The sequence below is a fragment of the Dermochelys coriacea genome, chromosome 8, assembly GCF_009764565.3.
Source record: "Dermochelys coriacea isolate rDerCor1 chromosome 8, rDerCor1.pri.v4, whole genome shotgun sequence".
Taxonomy (NCBI): domain Eukaryota; kingdom Metazoa; phylum Chordata; order Testudines; family Dermochelyidae; genus Dermochelys; species Dermochelys coriacea.
This window is the reverse complement of record NC_050075.1, coordinates 35328104-35355007: the sequence shown is the minus strand read 5'-3', so window position 1 is coordinate 35355007 and position 26904 is coordinate 35328104. Positions and strand designations below refer to the sequence as shown.

At 48.7% G+C, this 26904-nt stretch overlaps 1 protein-coding gene across 1 annotated transcript; it reads left to right on the top strand.

Annotated features, from left to right (window-relative positions):
* On the top strand, positions 1–26337 carry SLC23A1 (solute carrier family 23 member 1). Its single transcript, XM_038413104.2, is given in 21 exon segments — positions 1–3543; positions 5542–5631; positions 9475–9576; positions 10253–10410; positions 10551–10639; positions 11807–11874; positions 13896–13961; positions 13963–13986; positions 13988–14079; positions 15837–15957; positions 16656–16712; positions 16714–16813; positions 17710–17857; positions 18619–18634; positions 18636–18668; positions 18670–18726; positions 20825–20954; positions 22286–22429; positions 23129–23224; positions 24522–24763; positions 25505–26337. Coding segments are annotated over 21 exon segments (1914 nt in total). The 5' UTR covers positions 1–3507; the 3' UTR covers positions 25550–26337.
* Positions 26338–26904: the final 567 nt, after the last annotated feature.

Genomic DNA, 26904 nt, shown 5'->3' with positions numbered 1-26904 from the left:
TCATTCTCCAGTGTGTTGCTCAGGCCAGTTCCCCACCATTCAAGCACTGGGCCTTGCAGTGCTTCCCATGGGGTTTCTCTCATTCCAGATGGGATTCCCAGATGAGCAGCCCATCCCATCTTTGTCCCAGATCCCACATTTGCCATCCTTCTGGATGCATCAACAACTAGGTTTCCTCTTTGTGATGGCAGTTAACAGTGACTAATTCCACTCTGTGTGTGATGGGGTGTCCACACCACGCACGGCAGAGCAGGCTGCACCTTCGGGAGAGCACAGGATTGAAAGGTTGATTGATGATGGAGCCCAGCTGAGAAGGAACAGGTAGGCTGGTATAAAGCCAGGAAGTTCACAGCAGAAAGGGGCTTCAGGGGAAGTAGTCCGCAATCACCCCCTGGGAGAAGGGAGTTTGGGCTGGTAAACCTGGAGGAGTCAGAAGATGTAGGAAGGAGTCCAGGGCAATAGCAGCAGGGTCTGGGAGAAAGCAGACCATAATTGCTAGACATAGGGTCCCTGGACTGGATCCTGGAGTAGAGGGTGGGCCCGGGTTGGAAGTGGTTCAGACTGGACAGTGGAGCAGAAGACTGTCTGGGAGTGTTGTCCAATAGGACTTTGAAACCGCAGAATGGGAGAACTGTAATGACCTGGCCTGAGGGCCAAGCCATGAAGAGAGAGCCTCCTGAGTCACAAAGAGAGAGGGAGGGAGGTGGCAAGGTGTGTGAATGAGTGGCAGCAGTGGGTGTTGGACCCAGAAGGAGCTGGTCCTCAGAGAAGCCAGGAAGAGGTGCACTAGTAGTGAGTGGACCCTGTGACACCTTGCCCTTTCCCATAGTCCTGGCCCCTGTCATCAGCTGGGACGTGGAAAACATTAGTTCTCCCATCCATCAGCAAACATTCTTTAGCATCTAATGTTCAAGTTAATGCTTAATTTCATAGCAACCTTTGTAACTAATAGGCTACTAGAGAGAATCAGTGTGAATCATGGATAGACACGGGTACAGAGACTTTATTCCAACAGCAGCACAAGCCTGGGGCTGCTGACACCTTCCCACCAGCCTCCTGCCATCCTCGAGCTTTAGATGGTGAAAGGCACTGGATGGACAGCCCTGGTGACCAATGACTCTGGGTCTTCACAGCATGGACAGTGGCAGCACAAGCATCTTCCATATTCCCAGCCATTGTGCCTCACCCCTGGCCTGGAGAAAGGAGAGTTTGGTCTGCATGGCCCATTCAGTTCTTAGCCTATCTTCTGTAGTGGTTAGCCACTGGGAACTGGATCAGCACCACCAAATAGCAGAATGATGGTGCCGACTTTCAGCTGCTGAAATCCAGGAACAGATTAGAACCAGCATTATTAGGCCATGTCTTTAAGGGTGTGTCACTCTGGGAGAAGTGTGTGGCCATAGCTCCCTGAGAAATGGGCTGTGCCCCTTTTCTGTGGGCCCAGGCATGTAAGCTGAGGGCCTGGTGCTGAACATAAACTGGGGTGAATCTCTGCTAACGATTCCCACCCATCCCGAAAGAGTTTTGTCGGGAACGCTATTTCAAGAGAGAGATGCTTTTATGGGAAGGAAGAAGCTGTGGTGTTGTGAGATACGGGCCAGGTCTACACTAGAAATGTTTGCCTAGCCAATGATGTTGTGGGCGGGGCCTAATTTTTACCACATTTCTGCATGGTCCAAGCCAAGACACTGGGAACAGAACCCAGGTCCAGAGCTGACTTGCCCCAAAGTTTGGGGCTGTCCTCTGACCGATGGTGTATCTGTTTGTAAAACAGCTGTGGTGTCTGCAGACCTGAAATGCCCATGTTGAGCCTGTCAGTATAATGTCTAGTCCTGAGACAAGCATGACCCCAAATGGAGTATGCGTTTGGAACTACTCAAGGTTGTAGCTTTGCCTATGCAATGCACTGTTCTGTTTGCTCCTTGGGGGTCCCCCTGGGGAAGCCAACTCTATGTAGCTGCCTCTTGAGTCGGGGAGGGTGTCTGAGATCTATGAGACCTATGGGGAAATGTTCCACCTCTTGTTGTTGGGTGATCTGGGACTTGGGATCACTGCGTTGTGTTCCCAGCTCTGCATCGCCTTGGACAAGTCAGCAAAGAGCCTGCCACGCAATCCTTGCTTCATAAAAAAGGAGTGAAAGGCTCAGCCCTATTCGCCAGGCCTTAGTTTCCCTGTCTATAAAAGGAGGGTGTAAGTTGATGTCTGTAGCACGCTGAGGACCCTGGGAGGGAAGCACAAAGTGCTGTTATTTAAGGAGCAGTAAATGCCTCCCATACTTACTAAGGAGGACTGCAGCCTGCTGGTCCCACATCTGCCATCCCACAAAGATCCCACTGTCCAGAATATGGCACACGCACCACTAAACATTTGGAGCAATAACACAGCTCTGATCTCATCAGCATGGACCTCCTGCCAAGTTAGCAGCTGGGGTAGAGGAAAGTAATCAGTGTCTGTAATAACCTCAGCCAGTCCCCACTGGCTCAAGGTGAAAGGCAGCTGGAGCAATAGCCTAAGAATAGGTCCGTCTAAGGCCATTTGTGCCTTCTTTGTTCTCATGGCATGACACTGACATATCTCTGCACTCTCCTCTCCCACACAGATACCCTGGAGCAGCGGCTCTTTGCCCGCTGCTGTCGCTTGGCTCTGAGAAGCAGCAATGCCCATGAGCTTTGCCTGCCTACTTTAAAGACATTCCCCCACCTCCAATCACTGGCTCTAAAGGCATGAAGGTTTTGTGGGCACCAAGATCCAGACTTGAACACAGTCATTTTCTAGGGTCTAAAATATCCAGGTACCTTTTGTTATTTCTTTTTCTGCCTATCCAGATTCCATCCTCTGTAACAGGAAGTGCCATGGAACAACCTCTTATCCAGAAATGGCCAGTGCAGAGTTCAGCATGTGTCTGAGGTTTAGGGCTGTTCTGACTGGATTTGGAAAAGTCTGCTGGGCCCGAACCAAAACCCCAGATCCAAACACCCACTGCTTTGTGGAACGTTGCATCTGGGGGGGATCTACTTCCAAACCAGAACCACCTGCCCAATGAATGTACACCACACACAGATCTAAGAGCCTCTGACTGGGGGCGCTCCAGTGGGCTGACACATCAGAGAGTACAAGAGCAGGCGCAGATACATTGGCTCAGCAGGATGGTGCTTCCTATCAGACTTGATGAGCTAATTAGTGCAATCTGTAATTCAGTCCATTTATGAACTAGTCAGTTATACTGTAACTCAGCTCTCTAATGTTTTCACAAAAGAACTGTGAAAAACCGATACATTTAGGAAAGGCAGATCATTCCCCTGTGATGCCAAGCATAATTAATGGAGTTAATATATTATCTTTAAAAACACAGCTCTCATTTCTTTCACAATCAGCAGCCAATAGCTGTGGTTATAGATTGACTCCATGAACAATGTCGGGTGTATTGACTAAAGTCCTCCCCACGACCATAAAAAAGCGTCACTCTACAAAGTCCCCTTGGAAATCCCAGTGGCACTCTGCAGGAGAATGGGGAACAGTTCGGAAGATTTGTCTCAAACCAAGGTGAACATGTTGTTTGCTGTTACCGTATTTTCACTCCCTCCCCTTCCTTCTCCCCAAATGCATCCATTTCCTTTCTTACCAGTCTTTGAGGTAACTATCTGAGAATTGGGTGGCAAACTATCTGTGTTGGTTGTTAGAAGGGAGGGGAGCAGCGATCACAGGTTCTTTCTTAGACTTGTGTCTGAAGGTAAAGGCAACTTATCATTTAATCATTTTTGGAAGCCAGATTTCACAAAGGGCTTCCCTTTGGACTGACTGATTAAACATATCCATCTATCTTAGAAGCGAAGTGGAAGCAACTCGGCCCCCAGTGAGGGGTGACTCCGCTGTGCCACTCAGGAATGGAGCACTTGACATCAAACAATGACTTAATAGTCAGAATGAATGAGGTTCAAGTGATGTCCTTTTGTCGCTGCTGGTTCCCCTCCTTGGCTCTGCCTCACCCTGGGCAGCTCTCCCCTTTGACATGGCCCAGGGAACCCTGGCAGATCCACTATGCGTTCACGGACTCAGCTAAAGACTTGTGAGGTTCTAAGAATCAGGCTGGGACTGGAGGTCAGGCAGACACTTCAGTCAGGCCCCAGGAGAGAAGAGAGGCCAGAATCCGGGCCCCAGAGGGTAAAGAACACAGACAGAGAAATGGGATCCAAGAAACTGAGGAATCTTGGGGGTTTTGTTAGGTAAATTTGCAAAGAACTTGGCTTTATTTTGTACAGGCTACTGTAATACAGGGACTGATCTGTTTTCTGCTGAGCGCATGCAGCTGCCACTGAAGATACTGGGTGTGAAGTGCACTGAGCACCCCACAGCAGGCTCAGCCCTTTGCAGGATTGGGCCCATACTGTGGAGGATTTGGTGTGACTCCTTTACAATGCAATGTAGCATGTATTCAAGATCCAGCTTCCCCGGGGCGGGGGAGGGGAGAGCAGGGAGGGTGTTAAACAGTAGTGTATTCTATAGCAATGATCCAAACTCTGTCAGCATTACTAGTGAAGGGAGAGTGAGCTGAGCCCCAGGAACTCCTGGCTGCTAATCCCAGCACTGACACCAATGGACTGGGTGACCTTGAGCAAGTCACTTACTCTCTCTGCCTTGGATTTCCCATCTATAAAATGAGGGTGATAGGTCACTACTGTCTCTTGGGGGTGCTCTGAGGTTTAACTAGTGTTCTGTAAAGGTCTTTGAATGTGCTACACAAGTGGTGACAATGCTGTTAAAGCCATTCACTTATTTTAAGAAGGGATATTATGTAGCTATGTAACTGCCATTTGATTTCTCTGTACTGTACCTTTGTGTTTTAAGGCCTGGCCTACACACCGACTGATCTAGCTATTACAGTTAGGGAGTTTGATTTTTCACTGATATAGTCATACTGGTACCAGTGGATGCAATTATACCAGTATAAAGGTGTTTCATACCAGTATCGCTAATTCCCCTTCCCGTATAGGGGTTGCTCTATTGGTATAAGCACATTTATACTGGTTTAGCTGCGTCCATATTGGGGGTTTGTACCACTTTAACTATACCACTCTGATAACATGTTAAATCCATATAGTTAAAGCTGAACAACTTAGATAAAGTCTAATCTGCTCAGCTTCAAGGCCAGCAGCCGTTGTGTGAGCAGTGCTGCTGCAGCATGTCACAGAGGAGACACACACACGGCGCTCTCACTGAGCTGCTCCATTTGTTTCGTCTCACATTGCTGCTCCCTGTAATGTCAATAAAAGCCACTCAGACTGGATGGTGGTGGCTGCTCTTTGCATGGGGAACAAAGACGAATTCTTCACTCTCAGAGCTATGGTACATCTCTCTGGGTTCCCAAAACAGACAAGCTGCTTTTAGCAACAGCCACCAGCATGATGGAGACAGTGGCATCCTTCCAAACCGCGCTGCCTCTTCTGCGCTGCGATCTTTTATTTTCCTGGTGATGGTGCTTCCACCAGCAGTTTCTCTAAGCAGTGACTTCCTCTGTCTTCCATGCCCCTTGGGGAAATGCAGAATGGAAATGCAGCTTCCACTTGGCACGAGGGGACCCCCGAAATCATCACCGAGAATTCGTATGGGAAGGAGCTGGAGAGCGAGGACAAGGTGAGACCAGCGCTCTGCCTAGGATGCCAGGCAGCTGAGACTGTAGCTTGCCACTAGCTTTAGCTGAGGGATGGGTCCATTGTTAGGTGAGGGGCTCAGATGAGCTCTGAGCGAGGGGCAGCATATGGCTGCGCTGCCCTAGGGGCAGACCAAGGATCAGGCTGGGACTTGAGGAATCACAAACTGCCCCCTTTGGCTCCATGCAAGAGGTGAACTGTGCCAGCCTTTTACCTGGTGCACATTACTGCAGGCTCAGCTGGCATGCTGTGGGGCTGCCGCCGAGGCTCCATCCACTGCCTTCCTGCCAGCCCTTCTTCACCCAGCTGGGTGCAAGGATGGGCAGTGGCCCCACAGTTGCTGCCAGCTGCGATACAGGTAGCTACCACAGGAGAGAAAGGGAGCACGGTGGGCGCATTGAGCTTGTCACAGTCTGCCCCTAAAAAAGTGACATTCCTTGTCTTTAAAGCTCATTGTGGGCTCATTCCACCCTATCCCCTTGTCCCTCTGTTGCCCCACGCCCCTGCTCATGTAGCAGTTGGCCTGTCTCAGCACCTCACCACTGGCTTGGTGCAAGAGCCTTCTCCTCTGCAGCCATTGGTGTCTGCAGCAGCCCTCCTGACTCTCTGGGTATTTTCCAAGCTCCCTGGAGAGACATCCCTTCCCCTCTGAAACACAAACATAGGGGCCATTGTGGAATGTGGCAGAGTTACAGCAGGTCTTTTTTTTTTCTTTTTGTTGATCAGTGACGTTCCCAAAGTCAGGGATGTTTTGAAAAGGGATGGAGTGAAAAAAGGGAGGGGAGGAAATAACCCCCGTGAGTGGTGTTCTATTTCACTCATTGGCAAAATGGGGAGGGGGGAAAGGAGGGGAACAACAATGACCCTTTCATGTCTAAAGAAACTTCACTTTTTGAAAACTGAATCGACACACCAAGCATTCACTTGATTTTTCCTGAGAAATTTTCCTATGAAAACTGAACAAAAGAGTTCAAAGGGAAATTTTTCATTTGAAATTTTTTGGAGGGAAGGACAGGTATTTTGACCAGCTGTAATTCCAAGAGTCTAAAATCACTGGGGCTGGTAACACTAGCAGGAGGATTGGGGATAAAGCACTGGGTCTGGACAGTGAAGCCAGAGGCTTGGTGGTAGCAGAGGATCTTTTCTCTGGGTCTTGGCAACTGTTTCTGGGCCTTCAGAGGAGTACATTCATAGATTCCAAGGCCTGAGGGGACCATTCTGATCAGCTAGTCTGACCTCCTATATAACCCAGGCTGGAGAACCCAGGCAGTGAGGCTCGCATCTAGACCATCATTCCTGACTGAGCTGTAGCATCTCAGTTAGAAAGATATCCAGTCTTGACTGACGGACATCAAGTGATTCAGAATCCACCACATCCCTAGATCAAGTGTGCCAATGGTTAATTACCCTCACTGTGAAAAATTGGCACCTTGTTGCTAGATGCATTTGTCTAGTGTCAGCTTCCAACTATGAGATCTTGTTATGCCTTGTTCTGCCCTCTGCTGTCAGAAATCTCTTCTTCATGCAGGTACTTATAGACCATGATCAACTCACCTCTTATTCTTTTCTTGGACAAACTAAATAGACTGAGCTTCTTTAATCTCTCGCTATAAGGGACGCTTGGCAGATGCCACATATTCTTGTAGCTCTGTTCTGCACCCTTTCCAATTTCTCCACATCTTGTTTGACATGTGGCCAGCAGAACTGGACCCAGTATCCAGGCCATGTGCAGAGGTAATAGCACCTCCTTATTCCTACTCGATATGGCCCTGCTCACACATCCAAGCATCACGTTCACCCTTTTAGCTACAGAATCACACTAGGAGCTCCAGTTCTGTTGCCCCCAAAGTCCTCTGCAGCATCACTGCTTTCCAGGATCCTGTCCGTCCTCCTAAGCATGACCCACATTCTTTGTCCATTGCATTTGGCTGTACCAAAAGGCATGTTGGTCAAATGAGCCCAGCTTACCAAGTGATGTGTAAGTGACCTGTCCATCTTGCCACCAATTTGTGTGTCCGTTGCCCATCTTACTAGGACAATTTTCTCCTTCCAGAGCTCTGAGAAGGATAGTGAATAGGGTTGGGCTGAGAACAGATCCCTGCGGGACCTCACTAGCAACAGGGAATGCTGCAGGGGTTTGGGGATAGCTGGCAGCTCCCTTCTTGGGCAAAAAACCTCAAGCAGGAAGGCCCTTACCAATGAGCTGGTGGGATAAGAGGAGAGCAGTTCTTCCCTGTGGATTGCACCACTCTGTACCATATCCTCATGCACAGCATTCCTCGGGAGAGGAGACACCCCCAGAGAGGCCTTTGCCCCTTGCATGTGAAATTCAGACGCCAAGCATGCACTTTGCCCAGGAAACCCTAGGACTTTTGGAAACAGCAGGCAAAGGGCCAACAGCTGTAGAACTCCCGGGTAGCACATGGGGTAACACAGGGTCAGAGCCAGGCCCAGCTGACTGAGTTTTGGGGCCCTATGCACTCTGGAAATTGGGAGTGGGCCCACCACTTTCCTTAAACTAGAACTCTGCTCCAGCTGTCTGTGCACACTTATCCTGGCAGCCCCCACACATCCCAGCAGCCCTGACCTACTTCCTGCTCACCCAACATCCGCCCACTTGCCCCCAGCCCCTCACCCACTGCCCCAGGGACCTTCCTGGCCACCAGCACCCCCTTCCCCCATCTCAGCACCCTGCTCCCATCCCAAGCTAGGGCAGCTCCCCCTGATCGCAGCCACCCTCGCCCACCCACCCTCACCCAGCCCTGCGCTGCTTAGGTTTGACCTGGCAGCTCCCCTGTCATGATTGGAGAGCATGGTGCTGTGAACTGGCGCACGGGGTTACAGCACCACTGCAGCTTGGATTGGGGTTGTTTCCTGTGGGTGGAGGCTCCCTTGAGATGGGGGCCCTGTGCAAGTGCACCCAATGCATGCTGGGTAATCCCGGCCTGCTTTGAGCACTGGCCCTAGGAACGTGTGGCTAATGGAAACAGCAGCGCAGTGGAACCAGAGGCTTCAGGGACCCGGAGACACCAGCTCTGGGTCTGAGTGATGACACCCAGAACCTCAGGGGCCTGTTTGGAGCCGGCCCCAGGGGGGCTGTGCGCAAGTGGGCAGGGAACTGAATGCTTTGTCCCCCCTGTGCAGGAGCGAGCCAGAATTCCACTGGAGAATGCAGCCCCGTCTCCCTGCTAGCCCTTCGCTGTCTGAAGTGGGCACGAGAGGTGGGGCAGGGTGGTACTAAGTTCCCTTCCTTCCCTGCTGTGGGCCTGGAGTGGGGAACACACTGCACTGGTGGCAGCACTATTGCTCCAGTGTGGGCTCCCTATGAGGAGCCAGCCAGGTTCTTGCCTGTGGGCTCCAGCTGCAATGTGGCCCTTCAGCAGGCTCTCAGGAGAGAGTGGGTGAGTATGTTACTCCAAGGCAGCCGGGGCATAGTCTCAAATCTCCCTACACTGGGGCGATTGCTTCAGAGACCAAGTCATGGGGGAGCAAGGAAACCTACTCACATTTGATTTCTGTCAAGCGTCTCAGCCTAGCTGCCAGCCTCTGCTCTCTGCCCCTGCTGGTGCTCAGAGTAGCAGCCGTGTTAGTCTGTATTCGCAAAAAGAAAAGGAGTACTTATGGCACCTTAGAGACTAACAAATTTATTTGAGCATAAGCTTTTGTGAGCTACAGCTCACTTCATCGGATGCATTTCCAATGCATCCGGTGAAGTGAGCTGTAGCTCACGAAAGCTTATGCTCAAATAAATTTGTTAGTCTCTAAGGTGCCACAAGTACTCCTTTTCTTCCTGTTGGTGCTGAAATTGTCCTTTCTCCATTTCCAGCACCAAGCCACAGACACAGGGAGGGAGCAGAAAGAATTCGACATGATCTATAAAATTGAAGACGTGCCCCCATGGTACCTCTGCATCCTGCTTGGCTTTCAGGTAAGGAAGCAGAGAGCAGAGGGCTATGCCCCACTCTCTTGCTCCCAGTGCTGTTATGGTCATGACATACACACAGAGAAGTTAGGAAAGTCTGTGGTTTTTAATCTTTCTGGAAGGGTGCAACGTAACACCACTTTATGTCTTAAAATAAAATCCCTTACCAACACAAAGAAACAAAACCAGAGAGAGAAAAAGCAGGCTGCTCCCTAAAACAATTATTACTCATTGTCTGATGCAAACAATTATTACTCATTGTCTGATGCGACAGTGGCTCACATACTTCCCTACAGAGTTCTCTAGACTGCAAGCAGGACCAGGTGAGGGTGGGGTGGGCGAGGGGAGCGAGCGGAGCAGGGTGGCTGTGATCAGGGGGAGCTGCCCTAGCTTGGGATGGGAGCAGGGTGCTGAACATCTAAAGTGATCGCTCTACAATTTTAATTCAGTTTTCCCTATACCACATGCCCTTATACGTGACTCTGAGTTTCAGTCTCATTAGCAGTGGCAAGAGCAAACCCCGACATTCAGAAGTCCAGCACAAGTCGCACATAGCACATTGGGACTTAAGTGTACCACAACCTTGTGCAGAGGCGAACTTCATTCTCCCTGGAAATGGAGATGGGTTATCAGATCTTCCCGACAGCCTTAACCAAGGACTCCTTTCCCTTCCCCTCTCCAGCACTACCTGACCTGTTTCAGCGGGACGATTGCCGTCCCCTTTCTCCTGGCAGAGTCCCTGTGTGTGGGAAAGGACCAATACACAGTCAGCCAGCTCATTGGCACCATCTTCACCTGCGTCGGGATCACCACACTGATCCAGACCACACTGGGGATCCGGTAAGTTGTACTCTATGGCAATTGTTCTCCACGCTTTCTTCTGGCTGTTGCTCCCTGTTGAACCATTGCACGGGAAGCTTTGAAGGCGAGGCAGAACGGTAGGCGATTGCAAATGAGGCTTTTCCTTCTTACTCATGCAGACTCCCCCTGTTTCAAGCAAGCGCACTCGCCTTTCTGGTTCCTGCCAAGTCCATCCTGGCCCTGGAGAAATGGAAATGTCCCCCAGAAGGTAACTGAAGCTTCATTTACAACCAGGTCATGCAATAAAGACCATGAGTCACTTAACGGCCCCACCAAGTACAGCCCTTACAGCTTAGGGTATAACAGGGTTCAAGGCCAGAAGAGGCCACCAGATCTCCACTAGCCTGAAGGGGCCACCACTAGCCTGACCTCCTGCATATCAGGCCAACAACCCAATCCGGGACCTGCACACTAATCCCAACAACCAAAAGGGGACCACGCCCATAGGAGACAGCACTAGGATGAGCACGAACTGGGGGGGGCCGAGGTACACCAGTGCCCGAGGCAGTAGCAGGGAACTGATTAAGTGAGAAATACCCAGAGGATCTTGGCAAGCGACCTGCCCCCCACGCCACAGAGAAAGGTGAACCCCCCAAGGTCACTGCCAATCTGAGCTGGGAGAAAATTTCTGCCTTACCCCATATATTCCTGTGAGCAGGAACAGCCAGCCAAGCACCTGAAAGAGAGAACGCTCAGGGCCAGTACCGAGTCATGTTCCACCCTGCCAAGTGTTATGGCTGAAGCACAGCTATCAAGAGGTAGTATAGTCTAATGGGTAAGGCACTGGGGCAGGAGGCCGTGGCTCTGTTCCCAGTTCCCTGCTGGGTGACTTGGAGCCAGTCCCTTCCTCTCTCTCTCTGCCTTTGTTTTCCCTCCCACACTGGTCTATTTACGGCACGTCTACACAGCAAATGAAGGTGTGATTGCAGCACCATTAGGCATGCCAGGGTTAGCCTTAATCCAGCTGGCATGGCTAATGTTGATTGTGATGGCGCAGGCTTCGGCACAGGCTAGCCACCCCAGTACCAGCCCACCAGAGATCCTGGGTACGTACCTGGGCTGCTGGTCCATGCTGCTGCGTCTCCACTGCTATTGTTGCCCATGCTGGGTAGATTAAAGCTTGCCCAGATATGCTACCAGTGTTACAATCCTACCTTTACCTGCAGGGTAGATGTACCCTTTGCCAGTCGGCTCTTTGGGGCAGGAATTGGTCTTTGCTCCGTGGGCACACGGTGCCAGCACAACGGGGTCTCTAGATTCCAAGGGAGATGCACCAGTGTAAACAGAACTAGTGCAGCAGTGAATCATGCCCTAGGCGGCAGGGCCTGGAGCGCTGTTATCCCCGTGCATCTAACAGCCTCGTTTTGTGTCTTAGAGGAGATCTACGGCAATTGGACGTTACCTCTGAACACATCTCACGTGTGGCACCCAAGGATGAGAGAAGTAAGCTGTGCTCTGTGACTACATCGCCGGGGCGTACATGGCTCAGGGGACCTGGGGATGAGTCTCACCAGGACACGGGAAAGAAGACTCCCCCAGACAAATACCCAGCTTGCTTATGTCTCGGCCACATTAGGGCCATGCACCTTGGTGTTTATGGCCTCGTCGGTGGGGTAGCATGAGCGTGGATTGTTCAGCAGCACTGCAGCCTCTGCTCCCGGGTGAGATTCACCCCTGTGCAGGCGGCCAGTACAAAGTGCAGGTGCCACTTCTGTCCCTGGTAAGCTACTGCAATTTCCTCCTGCTTCTGCAGTCATGTCCAGCCAAGGCGCACAAGCAAAAGGGCCCTCCAGGTGACTCTGGGTGCACTGACTGGTCAATGGGAAATACCTTCAAACACATCTCAGGTCAGTGCTCAGACATGCCAGCAGCACCATAGCTGTGAATGGCGCTGGTGTCTGTCTCAGTGCAGAACAATGGAGAGGAAGCATTGCCTCTTAGTTAGGACACTGGGGTAGGATGTGAGAGACCTGTGCAGAATTCCCTGCTCTGCCCTGTACTTCCTGTGTGACACTGGGTAAGTCACTTAGTCTGTCTGCCTCCTTTCTCAGCTGTGCAATGGGGCTAGCGCTGCCCTACCATACGGGGTGTGGGACGATAAATACCTTAAAGATAGTGCGGTGCTTTAAGATCGGCTGCTGGAAAGGGCTATGTAAGAGCCAGGTATTGTTATTAACAAGGTCTATGCTGATAGATGGAGAGATATCTAAATGACACCATCCTCCCTGAGCCTGGGAAGCTCCCATGTGCAAAAAAACCCAGTTTGGAATGGGACAGAATCTTACAGGCTCCAGGGCATAAGCCAGCCTCTAACTATTGAGAGCTAGGAGGAATCTTTCCCTCGGGGCTAGTTAGCCCCTAACAGCCCACTGCAGGGCTCCCTGCAGCTTCCTATGGAGAAGCTGGTGCTGGCCCCAGCTGGAGGCAGGATCCTGGATTAGATAGATCCCCGGTCTGATCCATTGTGGCATTTCCTGTGTCCAACGAAAGGTGGTCACCAGACAGCACCTCCTGCTGGGAAGTAGGCTGAGACCCAGAAAATGCAAATCACTGCTGGGCTGCCTGGATAGAGAGTTTCAGGAGAGTGGAGAGTTTCAGGGTTTTATAACGTATAAAGTGCAGTTATTCTCCAGTGGCTTAATCTTCTAACCAAACAAGAGGACTTACTTTACAGCAGCTACAAGAGTTCTGGCTCTCACCCAGCACTCAAACAGGAGAGGCCTGGCCTGTGGCCTCCCAGACATCATCTGACTGGACTGACTGTGGCTCCCGGGCTTATTCACTAGTCAGCTTCAGTTTACCCAGACGCATTTATGTGGTTTTAGTCATTTGCTCTTCTTTGAACCAGGATGCAGCCATTTAGAATTGCTCTTGCATGATACTGGCGTGTCCCCTTATGCTGTTCAACCCAACCTTCTCTAACTGGTGAAGAGCATGGGCTGGACGGACGGACGGACGGACGGACGGACAGGCGGGCGGATGGACGGACGGATGGATGGACGGACGGACGGATGGACGGACGGATGGTTGGATGGACGGATGGATGGACGGACGGACGGGCGGACGGACCGATGGATGGATGGATGGATGGATGGATGGATATATATATAATGACGGGATGGATGCATATTCCCATTACCATCCCTGTCCAAGGTTCTTCCATGCTTTAATCCTTCCCCTTCCCCCATGATGAAGCCTTCCCCCGCACAACAGCTAAACCCTTGTAGCTGATGGCCACAGTGCTCCCTGCCCACGTGGGGCAGAATGTGCTACCTCCACAGCCCCAGCGATGGGGGGCTGGGCTCAGCACGCAAGGTCAGAGCCATGCCAATGCCACTAGGCCTCCCGGCTCTCCCCTATCTCTGGCACCTGCACAGGCAGAGGAACCTGGCAGCCTGTGACAGCTCTGAGCTGACCACATCTCCACACCTCACATGCTTTTCCCCCCCCTTTTTGCGCCATAGATCCAAGGGGCGATCATCGTGTCCAGCCTGGTGGAAGTGGTGATCGGGCTTGTGGGGCTGCCAGGAGGCGCTGCTCAGCTACATTGGACCTCCTCACCGTCACTCCACCGTCTCCCCTGATAGGACTGTCAGTCTTCCAAGCTGCGGGGGATCGCGCAGGATCTCACTGGGGCATTGCAGCACTGTACGCTCCTCGCTTATCATACAGAGACCAGCCACAGGGCTCACAGAGTGACATGCTGCTAGTACTTAGTGTCACACCCTCATGGGTATGCATATCTGGAGGAAAAATCTGGCCCCTTAAGCTCCAAGTTACCCCAAGCTCAGGGTTAAATTCCATCCTCAGACACATTTGCTGATTGCAGTGGGGTTTGCCCTATAGACCCGATCCTGCTCTAATTGAAGCCAATGGGAGTTTTGCCTACATTTGCACATTTCATATGGAAAACGTGCAGTGCTGCTCCATGTAACTTACAGCAATTGGTTTTTCATAATCAAGATCACTTGATAATGAGTATTCAAGCCAAAAAGGGGGCAAAGGTTGAGAGGGGAAGAATAGATGACATTAGTCATTGCTTTGCTGAGTTTTCAATAGGATGCAAGGTTCAAATCTGTCTGATAATTGATTCTGTCTGTGTGTCTGTCTATCCTAGAAGCATATAGGGCACCAAACACCACCATATCAGAGCTGACTGAAAATACCATGAAAGTTCAACCTGTGTTTTTGTCCCAAATTAGGATGAAATGTTGAAATATCAAATTTTTGGCAAAGCAGAATGTTCTGAAAAATTGAATTTTCGTTGGGGAGCAAAAAGTTGGAAAAATTTCTATTGGAAATGTCCAAATATTGTTCAGATCAGTTCTACATTAAGCTGTGTGTGCCTGAGCTGCACAGTACCTCATGGGAGTTATACTTCAGATGCCTCATGCCTCCATTCACCTCTATGGGCCAGGGTCCCTAGCCAGACTACATTTCCCATAATGCAACAGGGGCATGGGACTCTCAAGATGCACTGTGGCAGTTCAGCATGAAGGGAAACTGTGATGCATTATGGGAGATGCGTCCAGTCAGGGAGTCTGGCCAATAGAAGAAAAATGGGGGCACAAGGCACCCAAATTACAACTCCCATGAGGCTCTAACCACAAGCTCAGACAAACACAGGTACCATCATCTGTCCCAAAACAAAACATTTGATTCAGTTTGACAAACCAAAATGTTTTGATTCAGCTGGACCTGACCCAAAGCAAAACATTTTTTTTTGATTTTCCAAGTAGAAAATCAAAAAAATTCCATAAAATTGAAAATTTTCCCTGGAAAAATCTTGATTTTGCAGCCACTGCAGGAAAAAAACATTTTGACAGAAAATTCCTGAGCAACTCCACTCAGCACCCAATACATCCTGCTGTTGTAGCCCAGCTAGTGAACAGTGGATTAGCTTACTCCAGTCAACTAAACATATGTAAGGCAAACACCTCATCAGGATTATCTTTCACCATTTACTTGTGACACGTTCTCAGAAAACATCAGCAACTCTGAACTTAGCAGACACAAAATGATGAATGAGAAAATTGGCCACTGGCACCTGCAGGCATGTTTGCCACAACAGCATGGATTGTGTATTCTTCTCATACACCAGATTTGTTCTCCTTCCCATATCTACATAGCCTAATGACACTGGCTTGCATGGACTGGCCTGTAACTGTTTAAAAGCACTTACGTTCAAATACACTATTGTTAATATTATTTATGGTAGTGCCCAGGAGCACCAGTCATGGACCAAGATCCTGTTGCACTAGGTGCTGTACAAATGCAGAACAAAAAGATGGGCCCTTGCCCAGAAAGCGTACTATCTCTGGACAATAGTCCAATTCGGCCCTCAGGGAGTTCCCCTTCTGCATTTCCTAGGGATGTCCTAATGACTCTTTTTCTCTTTTCAATAGATCCATTTTTCTGATTGTTTTATTTGCCCAGTACCTGCGAAATGCGACCTTTCGGCTGCCTGGGTACAAATGGGGGAAAGGCTGTATTGTGTTCAGGCTACAGATCTTCAAAATGTTCCCGGTATGGACAGTCCTGTCCTCTGCTAATTATCAGTAACGGGTGAAAACTCCCACAGCTCAGCGGTCTGGGTCAGATACATACTAGGGGGTCTCAGGCCTGTGACGGAAACTTCTATGAACGATCTAGTGCTGCTGGGGCTTCGGCATCGGGCTAACAATCACTAGCACTTACAGCTGGGCTGGAAAACCAGAAAGCATGGCGGTGGCTATGGCATTTTCGCACTAACCGTGGCTGGGCCAGAACCCAGGAAAGCGAAATACTTGCAAATGTGAAAATAAACGGGGGAAAGACTGGAGTTAACTGAACTTTTCCAGACCTCAAAATACTGTCCTGGATGGGTGCGTGTGCTGGTGTCCACCACTGGCCCTCGTAGAGTATGGACTGGTACTATTCCACTATGTAGCAGGGTCCTGCTACAGCTAGGGGCTGAGAGAGCTTCTTCAACAGGGGCTGAATTGTTGGGGTTGGATGTTCTAATTTCAAGCCCTGCTGTTTCCGTGCTGGTGTCAGCAGTCCATAGCACAGGATCTCTGTGAAACCATAGAGGTCCTGGAGTTGTTAGCACAGGTTGTGGGTTTTGATTCCATGGTGGGCAATTCTTGCTGTATTTGGAGCAGTTCTCCCACCTGGCTTCCGGGGGTGTTGCTGCTCCATGTGCCTGGACAGTTATGTTACATGGGCCTCTGTTTTCATCCCAGATCATCCTGGCCATCATGGTGGTGTGGCTGTTGTGCTATATTTTAACACTGACGGAACGTTTTCCCACGTGATACTGAGGCATATGGCTACAAGGCCAGGTACAGATGCCAGGGGAAAATCATGTCAATTGCACCCTGGTTCCGGCTACCATATCCTTGTGAGTGAACGTGAGATTCTCTCGTGACTGGCTCTGTCCAATCACGAGGGATCAGGGACAGTGTGTGCAGAAGTGTATGCACGTTTCCATGCAGTGCACAAAGTCTGGTTTGCCTGCCATTAGTGCCATACCAGCCCAGCTTGCAGGACATTTTTGCACACTTCCCCAGGCAAGGCAAGGAGCTGGGGCACCTTGCCCCTGCTCAGTATCTTCCACTGATCCTCAGGATTTTCCCCCCTCGCTCTGCTCCCTGTGCTGGAGCTTGGACTGGGGGGAGTGAGATGACCCTTTCCCCTAATCAGATACTCAGCAGAAGCTGCTGTCAGGAAAAGATCACCCTCTATCACCTCCCCTGGTGCACAGCACCATGCTGAGCCATTGGGGTCCATACTGATTCACAGGGAGAGGAGGCCACTGGTAATGCCCACAGCTGAGTGGGTGGCCCAGGAACAGAGGAGAGATGCTAAGGCTGGCTGGGTGTGGCCTAAACTGGCATCCTCCTGCACAGGCACTGCCCCCATGGCTGGCAATACCACCGTAGCAGAGAAGAAGGCAGAGCAGTTCTCAAGTAGCAACCTGCAGCAGCAAAAGCTTATCTCCAGTGTGTGTGTGTTCGGGGAGGGCTCTAGGGGCTTGCAGCTTTTCCCACCCCCACTGCCCCACAGCTGGGTTTGGGCTGCCCGGGTCACCTGTGCAAAGCACAAGTCTATGGTGGGCTTTGTCAGAAGGATAATGGGCTGGGCAGCCTTTGCCAGCACACCCTGTGTCTGGCCCTCTGAGCTGGGCAGGGTGTGGTCCAGAACCCATGCTAGTGCGGCTCCTGAGCGGGCATGGCCATGTTCAGGGCTGGGGATGCCCGGGCTAGCTCTTCCCTTGCTCTGCTTTGCCCGATGCAGGTCAGTGGGGCTTGCCCACCGTGACGGCAGCAGCTGTGTTAGGGATGTTCAGCGCTACCCTGGCTGGCATTATCGAGTCCATCGGGGATTACTACGCCTGCGCCAGGCTGGCAGGGGCTCCAGCACCACCCATCCACGCTATTAATAGGTACGGTACAAGCAGCTCACCCATCTCTCTAAATCACACACGGGTTTGTGCGGGGGTTTGCACCACAGCAGGATGATTCCTACTGGGCAGCAGTGGGTGGGAGCCAGGAAACCTGAGTTCTAGGCTCACATGTGCGAGCCAAGTTTTCAAGTGCCAGCGTTTGGCCCCTCAGTAACTTGGCCTGACTTTCTAAGGGGGCTGCGCACCTGAAGCTCCCATGAGGTCAGCTGAGCTGCAGTTTCAGCACCTTGGAAATATAGGTGCCGAAACATGGCTGTTGGTGCTACCATTTGGCACCTAAATTTGACACTGTAACAGGCTTCCGTTTGGCACTCGTAACCTGGCTGAGCTCTGCCTCCCCAGGTGGTAACTGGGACAACACTCCCCACCTCCCATGTTTGTCGAGCATTTAGAACATGCCACATGCTGTGCAAGTGTCCTGTGTGTGAGTGTGAACCTTGCCCATGCTTTGTGCCAGGGACGGTTTACAACGAGGCTGGGGCATGCCCCACCCACGGTGCTACTCCCCACCGCAGGGGAATTGCTAGCCACTCGTGGCAGGCTATGTGTGCCGCACTCTTTCCCATCACATGGGAGCAGAAGCTGCTGACTGGAAAGCACTGCCCTGTCTGAAATCTTGTCCAGGGGCATTGGCCACTGTCGGAAGACAAGATACTTGGTTAGATGGATCTTTGGTCTGACCCAGTATGGCCATTCTTATGTTCTTATGAAATCTCTTGGATTGGCTTCTCTGTTTACAGAGGCATTTTTACAGATGGGGATCTCCTGTATCATAGCTGGGCTGCTGGGAAACGGGCAACGGCTCCACATCCTCGAGTCCCAACATCGGCGTCTTGGGCATCACAAAGGTACCAGCCAGTGAGCTTCTTTGGACGCCTTCCCTCTGTGCTGAGTTAGGTGGGATCGCTGCAAAGCTCTCGGCACCTGGACAGATCAGCCGGTGCCCAGCACAGCTACCTGCCTCTCACCTGGGCTGCAGAGAATATCAGCATCTTCCACTAGCATCCTGGTTATTTTGTGGGTGCAACAGAGGGTGCAGGGTTCAGGCTATAAAACCCTTCATGGATCCGTAGACACCATGGCACACATTTTTTCCTTACAAAATAGCCCCTCTACGATGCTATTCCTAAGCCATAAAGAGGGCTTAAATGGCCCGTGCAATACTCTGCTCTTGAGGCTGGTGGGGGTTCTACAGCCAGCACAGAGCTGGCATAATAGCTCTCTCCAAGCCCCTGGTGTGTGATGGACTGGGGAAGCAAGAGATCAGGAAGAGGCATACAGCACATGGAAGCTGACACAACTTAGAGCAGTACTAGGGCTGCTCTAAATTGCACCCAAAGCCCAGCATGACACTGAATGAGGAAGGTGCTGTGGTGACTTAATGCCATTTTGTGTGCCCAGTGTAGAACCGAAGGAGCAGAAACTCTGGCCTATTCTTGCTCATAGTGCACCAGCCTGGCAGCTCCGCTCAGCTGAAAGTTGGTAGCTGCCATTTGCTGGGTCTGGGGCAGGTGGTGGAGCATTCTCAGCAGCCAAACTTCCATTCTCAGATTCACACTCCATCTGGGCCTGAGTCCCAGGTCAGTACAGGGTTTATCTAGTTTCTGATGCTGGCCCTGAGGCCCTTCCTGGTCACTGTGTTTATATAAGGTGTGTCTGCAATAGCCCCTCTATGACACTGCTGTGGCAAGGAGAGGGCAGCCTCTTCTGCCCCTGAGTCCTTGGACCTGCCTGGTTTCACTTGCCTCGCAGTCAGATTTCACTTTCTGTTCCTGGCCACCTGTCAGTAATTCTAGCTATCTGTGGTGCTTCTCTGCCCCTCTTGTGTCTGAGTGCCTCCCACTCCCTGCATTTATCCTCACAACCCCGCTGCGAGGTGTGGGGGGGCAGATCCCAGAGCTCGGACTGCAGCCTAAGGCCGGAAATCAACAGTGAAATGAAATAGCCCCACGGTAGCGAGCATGAGTCAGCTGGCCTGGGCCAGCTGTGAGGTTTGAATTGCCGTATAGACGTACCCGAAGTGCCTTGCCCAGGAGCGTGGCAGGGTTAAGACTGGAGGGAATATGCTGTAGAAAGGCTCAGGCTTGCTGGTGTTTCTCACCCAATGCAGGGTAGAGCGCGCACCACTGAGATTAACTAATAGTGCTTAGCCCATAGCGAAAGCTCTGGCTCACCAGTCTCTCCCCATGAAACAGAACATCCCCCCCCTCTTTAATTTCTAAAGTCTGATGCAGCTTGGCGAACTAAGCAGGAGGTCTGGGGTCTCAGCCATTGCATGAGCTTGCACAAATCTCACTATATCTCAGTTTCCCCATCTCACGGTCACCCAGAAATCAGTACCAGAGTCTGGGTATATTGTCAGTGCCGTGTGTTTGTTTAGACTGTCTCACTCAGTCCTTGAGCAGAGGAGGTCACAGACAGCACCCAGAAAAACCACATTCAGGGCTCTCAGAGAGCAACCCCACTGCTGCAAAAATTCCCACTATGTTAGAGAGAGTAAGGCACGAGTAACTCCTGTCCTGCTTGCAACAGCTCCCCCAAAAGAAACTACATCACAAACCTAGCAACAACACAGCAGGTCTTCACAGACTGTGCCCTTGTTTGCGTGCTAAGAAAAGGAATTGTAAAACTCTGGGTATGTCTACACAGCAAAAAACCCCGCAGGTGTGATCTCAGAATCTATAGACTCAGGCTTGCAGTGCTCCCACTACAGCGCTAAAAACAGCCGTGTAGACATTCCCACTTAGTCTGGAGCTTGGGCTCTGAAACTGTGTAGATGTACCCTACACAGAGGCATCTGGTGTCTCCCACCATAACAATACTTTCCTCCTTTGGGAAGTGCTTTGAGATCTCTGGATGAACAGAGCTGTATAATAGCTACGTATTATTAAGCCTGGAATGACTCTAGCAAGTTTGCTTCACCTTGAGGCTGGTTTTCCTCTATAGGTGGGAAGCAGAAGAGTGGTGCAATATGGAGCTGGCATCATGCTTGTTTTGGGAACCATCGGCAAGTTCACGGCTCTGTTTGCCTCACTTCCTGACCCTATCCTCGGAGGGATGTTCTGTACATTATTCGGTAACGTACCTATAAAGATATGTTTATAAATGTAATCAGCAGGGTGTCAAGGCAAAATTAACATTAAATTGCCGTGCTCTTTCCTACCAATTGTTTCCTAATATATTCATTTAAATTTGATTTGCCTAAAAGTGACTTACAGAGCTTGCGCCAGGCTGAGATTTGCAACGCTGCCTAAGAGAGTTGGCTGCCCAGTGCCCATCAACATTGGCTTTGAAGCTCTCCACTTAAACTGCTTGCTTTCCTTTCAGAATCAGTTACAGGGAACAATCTCAAGATGCAAAAGAACTGAAGCTCCATAGCATCACTGGGGATAGGGGAGGTAGCAGTGGGATGCACAGCTACTGCCTGTATTCTAGGGTTCAAGTTTTCCTCCAAACCTAAGAGACTACCATTAGTGCGAGCTATACTTTTGTCTCCTGACCCTAAGTGGTGAAGCTGCCAATGCATAGCAGCCTTAGGTCTTCTCCATATTTAAAGTCAAATCAGTGTAACTTTAAATTGGTTTCAGAAGTGATTTAGTTAAACTGGTGCAGAATACAGTGTGACCACAGTTAATTCAATTTCAGGCTAGTTTATATTGATTTAGCTTAACTTGATAATGAATCAATTTAAGCTAAATTGATATAAACCAGATTTAAATCAAATTAAGAGCGTCCACACAGGTGTTTGCACTGGTCTGATTTTATCAGATTCAGATCGCTCTTTCAGGCTTGATCTACTCTTCAAAGTTAAATCAACATAGCATAGTCAGAGGTCTGAAAAAAATCACACCCCTTATTGACATAGCTGTGTCAGCCTAACCCCCGTGTAGACGCAGCTATGTCAACTGAAGCAACCCCTTCTGTCAATGTAGGCTGTGTCTACGCGATGGGTTAATGCCAGCATAGTTATTGTGATGTAACTATGCCAGTATAAAGAAAAGGAGTACTTGTGGCACCTTAGAGACTAACAAATTTATTAGAGCATAAGCTTTCGTGAGCTACAGCTCACTTCACGCTGCATCCGATGAAGTGAGCTGTAGCTCACGAAAGCTTATGCTCTAATAAATTTGTTAGTCTCTAAGGTGCCACAAGTACTCCTTTTCTTTTTGCGAATACAGACTAACACAGCTGCTACTCTGAAATATGCCAGTATAGTCTCTCTACCATTAGACATACCCTTAGTTAAACTGGTACAAATTTCAGAATAGAGATGGCTTTAGTGGTACCTAATTTTTTGCCTCTCAGTCCCAATGGCTCAGCAGGTGGCCACCTCTGCCTTGTCCAGAATGCATACAGACCCTCTGTGTCTGTAACAAGGCTGCATTTTCTCTGTTTGCACATTTGCAGGAATGATCACAGCTGTTGGCCTTTCCAACCTGCAGTTCGTTGACATGAACTCCTCCCGCAATCTTTTCATTCTGGGATTCGCAATGTTTTTTGGGCTGACATTGCCAAACTACTTGGATTCACGCCCCAATGCCATTAACACAGGTATGCTCTCTGGATGAAAGCCTCAAAACATGCTTTATATCCCCTCTTAGTACTGCAGTGAATGGAGGACTCTACTGAACTCTTGGCATCTAGTAAGATAGGAATGTGGGTCTCTTGGGCACTATGCTAATACGTGGTATAAATGATTATCAATATTGCAATTCTTAATTATGATGGAATGACATTAGGAATTTTATGTAGCTTCCATAGGAATGTGGGGGGCTTTAGGGCATTTGTCATGCTCCAAATGAGATCTAAACCCTAGTTAGCTTGCTTTTGTTTGCAGCTGTTGGTCTCTTCTCCCTTTTGATATGTGCCTATAGCTACTCTCAGCATTTCAACATAGAAGTGTGCTTTGTAAACTAGATTTTTAGGAACTCTAATAAAACAAAATGGACAAGGGGATTCAAGATAACACATACACTGAGTCAGTGGGCCTAAGATATTCATATAAGCAGAGTGACAAGGGAAGGCAGGTAGATAAAATAGATGTCTTAGAATATCAATTTAATCTAATTGGGGCCCACAAATGCCTTTGTCATAAAGTTATTGCATGGCATCACTGATGTTTATTGGTAGAAAACAGCCAGTCCTCCTTAAATACACACTCTAGTCTTATTTTTCTTTTTCAGACAGAAGATAGTAGCATCTAACCTAGTGCTCCGTGTTAATCGGTATAACATTCTGCATGTTTTGTAGGTGTTCCTGAAGTCGATCAAATATTAACAGTGCTATTAACAACGGAAATGTTTGTTGGGGGTGGCATTGCCTTCATATTGGACAACACCATTCCAGGTACAGCCATTGCAAGCTTTCACAACAAGGCTTTATAATGCATAAGGTGCTGTCAGCGGCTTGACTCACTTTGTGCATGTCCGGTTGTACATTGTTTTAGTTATGATTTCAGTCCTGGCTAGAGAAGCTGATCTATATTAATTGCTGTTGGAGAACTATCTTCTGGCAGAATCAGTGATTCAGGGTTGTAGCTGGAGGTAGAGCAGGATTTATATGCAATAAGAGACTCTCTCTTTGAATAGAGTTAGAACAGTGATACTCAGACCTCAGTGGTTCAGGAGCCAAATCAGTAATCAACGTTACACAAAAGAGTCACAGTTGTGTGAATTCATTGTTGCATTTACTAGTTTTTATATACACACACACACACACACACACACATATATATATATATAAATAAATAAATAAAATGCTCACAGCAAAATGACTCACCAAGTATTCAACAATTGGTTAAATACATAGTAAAAGCATCCTGATTGGTTAACAACATAGATCGGTTATTAATTAAATCACAGTGTTTTAATATCATAGGCAGGAGACACATTAAAGAGCCACTGGTGACTCATGAGCCTCAGTCTGAGTATCACTGGCCCAGCACATAGGGCCCTGTCTTGATTGGGTTCACCAAGTGCTAAATAATAGGAAAAGAAAAGCTTTGAGAGAGGAATCTATCGAGTAATTAATTCCATATAATGATGGGTAAAACTGGTCAGTCCTTCCTGTATATCCCATCTCATTCCATGACAACAAAGGGTCACTCAGTGAAGTTAAAGTATGAAGACATATTTTATGTAGCACATACTCAACCTGTGGAACTCACTGCTGCAGAAAAACACTGGATCAAACACAATGGCAGTTTGTTTTTAAAAAGGGTGGGATAATTTTACAAACACTAGCAAGATAGGTAGCACTACAAGCTTGATCCTGCCATGTTACCTGTATGCAGAGGTCTCACTGGATCTCAGGATCATTTTAATTGAATCTCCCATCCACTGATAGAGAGGTAATGCAATCTTATGCTTTCAGGTATAAAAGATAGGGGTGTTCCCTCCCCCCCAGTAGAGCATTGAATAACTGGCCAGGTGCATTTTTCTGTCTTTTTGGAAGCATCAGGCCCTGGCCATTTCAGAAGGCAGGATACCAGCCTAGTCAATGGTCTGAGCTGCTGTGGAACAATCCTTTCTCCCGACAACTGTTTGTGCAGAACTTGAACCACATCCAGTGAAGGTTACTTTGAATGAATAAGCTATTTAGTTATTTTGCTATCCTTACACTCAGGATCTCTCACTCTCCCCAGGGACACAGGAGGAGCGTGGCCTGGTTCAGTGGAAGGCCGGAGCACATGCAGACAGAACCACAGCTGCAAATTTGAAAAGCTATGATTTTCCATTTGGAATGAGCGTGGTAAAAAGGATTCAGTGGTTGACATATGTGCCAGTATGCCCTGTTTTCAAGGGATTTAATTCAAGAATGAAAAGGAATTGTGACACAATGGAAAATGCACAAGAGAACACAGACAACCTGTTCATATGTACTAAGGTCTGAAAGACTCCTGTAATGTGACAGGCACAAGTTGTTCAGTGCCAGTTAGGTACAATGTACCACAGTTCTAGTTTGTAGGTTACTGAAGGAAGGCCAGGGCAGAGAGCTGTGTCAAACTGAAGAGGGGAGAACAAGGGGATCAGTTCGTACGGGTTCCCGCATAGTTCTGATTCATGTCCCTGTGGAGTTCACAAAGGGCAACACACCCTAGTTTGAGTTATCTTTACACTGTGCTGTACATTTGGTCTAAGCATGTGAGACAGTTGGGGCCTGCTTACTCTCGAAATAGCACAAACTTTCAGTATTGTACATGTGGCTAGTGTGTGTCATTCTAACAAACCCAAAAGCTCAAAGCAGCTCAGCCAAAACAGAAGAGTTGTGGCTAGACTAACTTCAAACCAACTTTTGAATAGTTTCCAACTGTAACCCCAAACTGGTTTTAGATTTGTTCAAAACTTGGCTCAGATTCACTAGAATGTTTATGAATCTAGGCAAAACTAGCCCAAGTTTTACACAGCTCAACTCGTCATCCTGTGTAATAAACTGCTATCCGGACACTCTGGGCTAAATTCATTTCTGGTGTAACTCCATAAACTTCAGCAGAATTATACCAGGGATTAATTCTGGATCAGCATGGCCACCATGGCACACTTAATATGGAGACTATGGCGCTTTTTTGGGGATAATGTATTCGATACATTAATATTTCAAATCATTTGTTTCTGTTTTCATTGACAGTGGAGAGAACTGCCCCTTATTTGCTTAACTAGTCCTGCAGCATAACCCTGGAAAAGTTTATGTTGGATAGCTCTGCTACCCGACCATCTTTCCTATTGCCTGTTACACTGAGTGTAAAACTACCTTGGCCTTTGCCACACTGATATTTAATGGACAATTAATAGTTAAGATTTTTGCCAGGCGGGTGTTAGAATTCTTGATCTGTCATGCATGGAGTCCCATTAACACCTACCTGAATCCCTGATCCAATGGGCTGAGGTTCAGAACCTTTTGTTAGCACAGGCTCTGATGGATAGCATCCATGTAGCGATGACCTCCGTACTCAGCAGTTCATGACCAGAGTAAGCAGCGTTTTTCCATCTTGTGAAGAAAGTTCTGCTAGACAAATGATGCACCAACAACAGCTGAGCAACTACCTAACTTTCAATAGTTTGCATAAGTATTATTAGATCTTAAATAACTTAATTATGCCCAAAGATGAACAGACAAGCTCATTTTCTGAGCTGCCTTGGCTCTGCAGGGCTAAGAGAAGTAAACATGAGAAAATTGACTCTGAACACAGGATCATATCAGTTGAATATTGCCCTTGTGCCCAGTCACTTTCCAGAATTGCCTAGTAGGAAATTTCTGCAAGAAATCACTACCAAGTCATACCTGTGAACGCATGTCCCTAGGAAATGGAATGCACAAGCACTGCAGCTTGACTGGACTGAATATGGGTATGTTTAACGCAAAGGTGATCCCTCCCTGGACCCTGATGAATTGCCCTGTTAACACCAAAATGCAGCTTGTGACTGGATATGCAAGTGTCCCTGAGCTCCCTTGCTGATGAGTGATAGGATCTAAAAGGGGAGGGCCTCTATGTGACTGACTAGCAACGCTCCCAGAGAACACCCACTGCCATTTTGAATATCATTAATAAACTTCTCATACTACATGCTTTGTTAGCTCTTTTCTGTTGTCTAAGTCATTTTAAAGATTCTTGGTTGCATCACTACTCTACCACTAGTAGGCTCCTACATATAGTGTATGCAAGAGAAATCATTTAGCAGCCACATACATCCATAGCATCACATCTCAGAATTTAATCAAGTTGACTCACCGAAAATTTGGAGACCCTTTCAAAGACAACTAAGGCTGGAGGAGGAAGTGGTGTTGGCAATGCAGGAGCACTGTTCTGGGGTGAAATTCACCCTACTCCCCAGCTCCGGGGGGGGAACCCTAGTGGTGTGGCATTTTTTTTTTTTTTTTTTTTTTTAACTTGACACATTTCATGTTCACTGATATTAGGCTCTAAACACTATTCTGCAAAGGAAATGTAAGAAAGGAAGTGATGGATCAAGGTTTTTGTTGCATCCCTTAAGAAGTCAGCTACTGACCTGATGAGAAGTATATTAGAA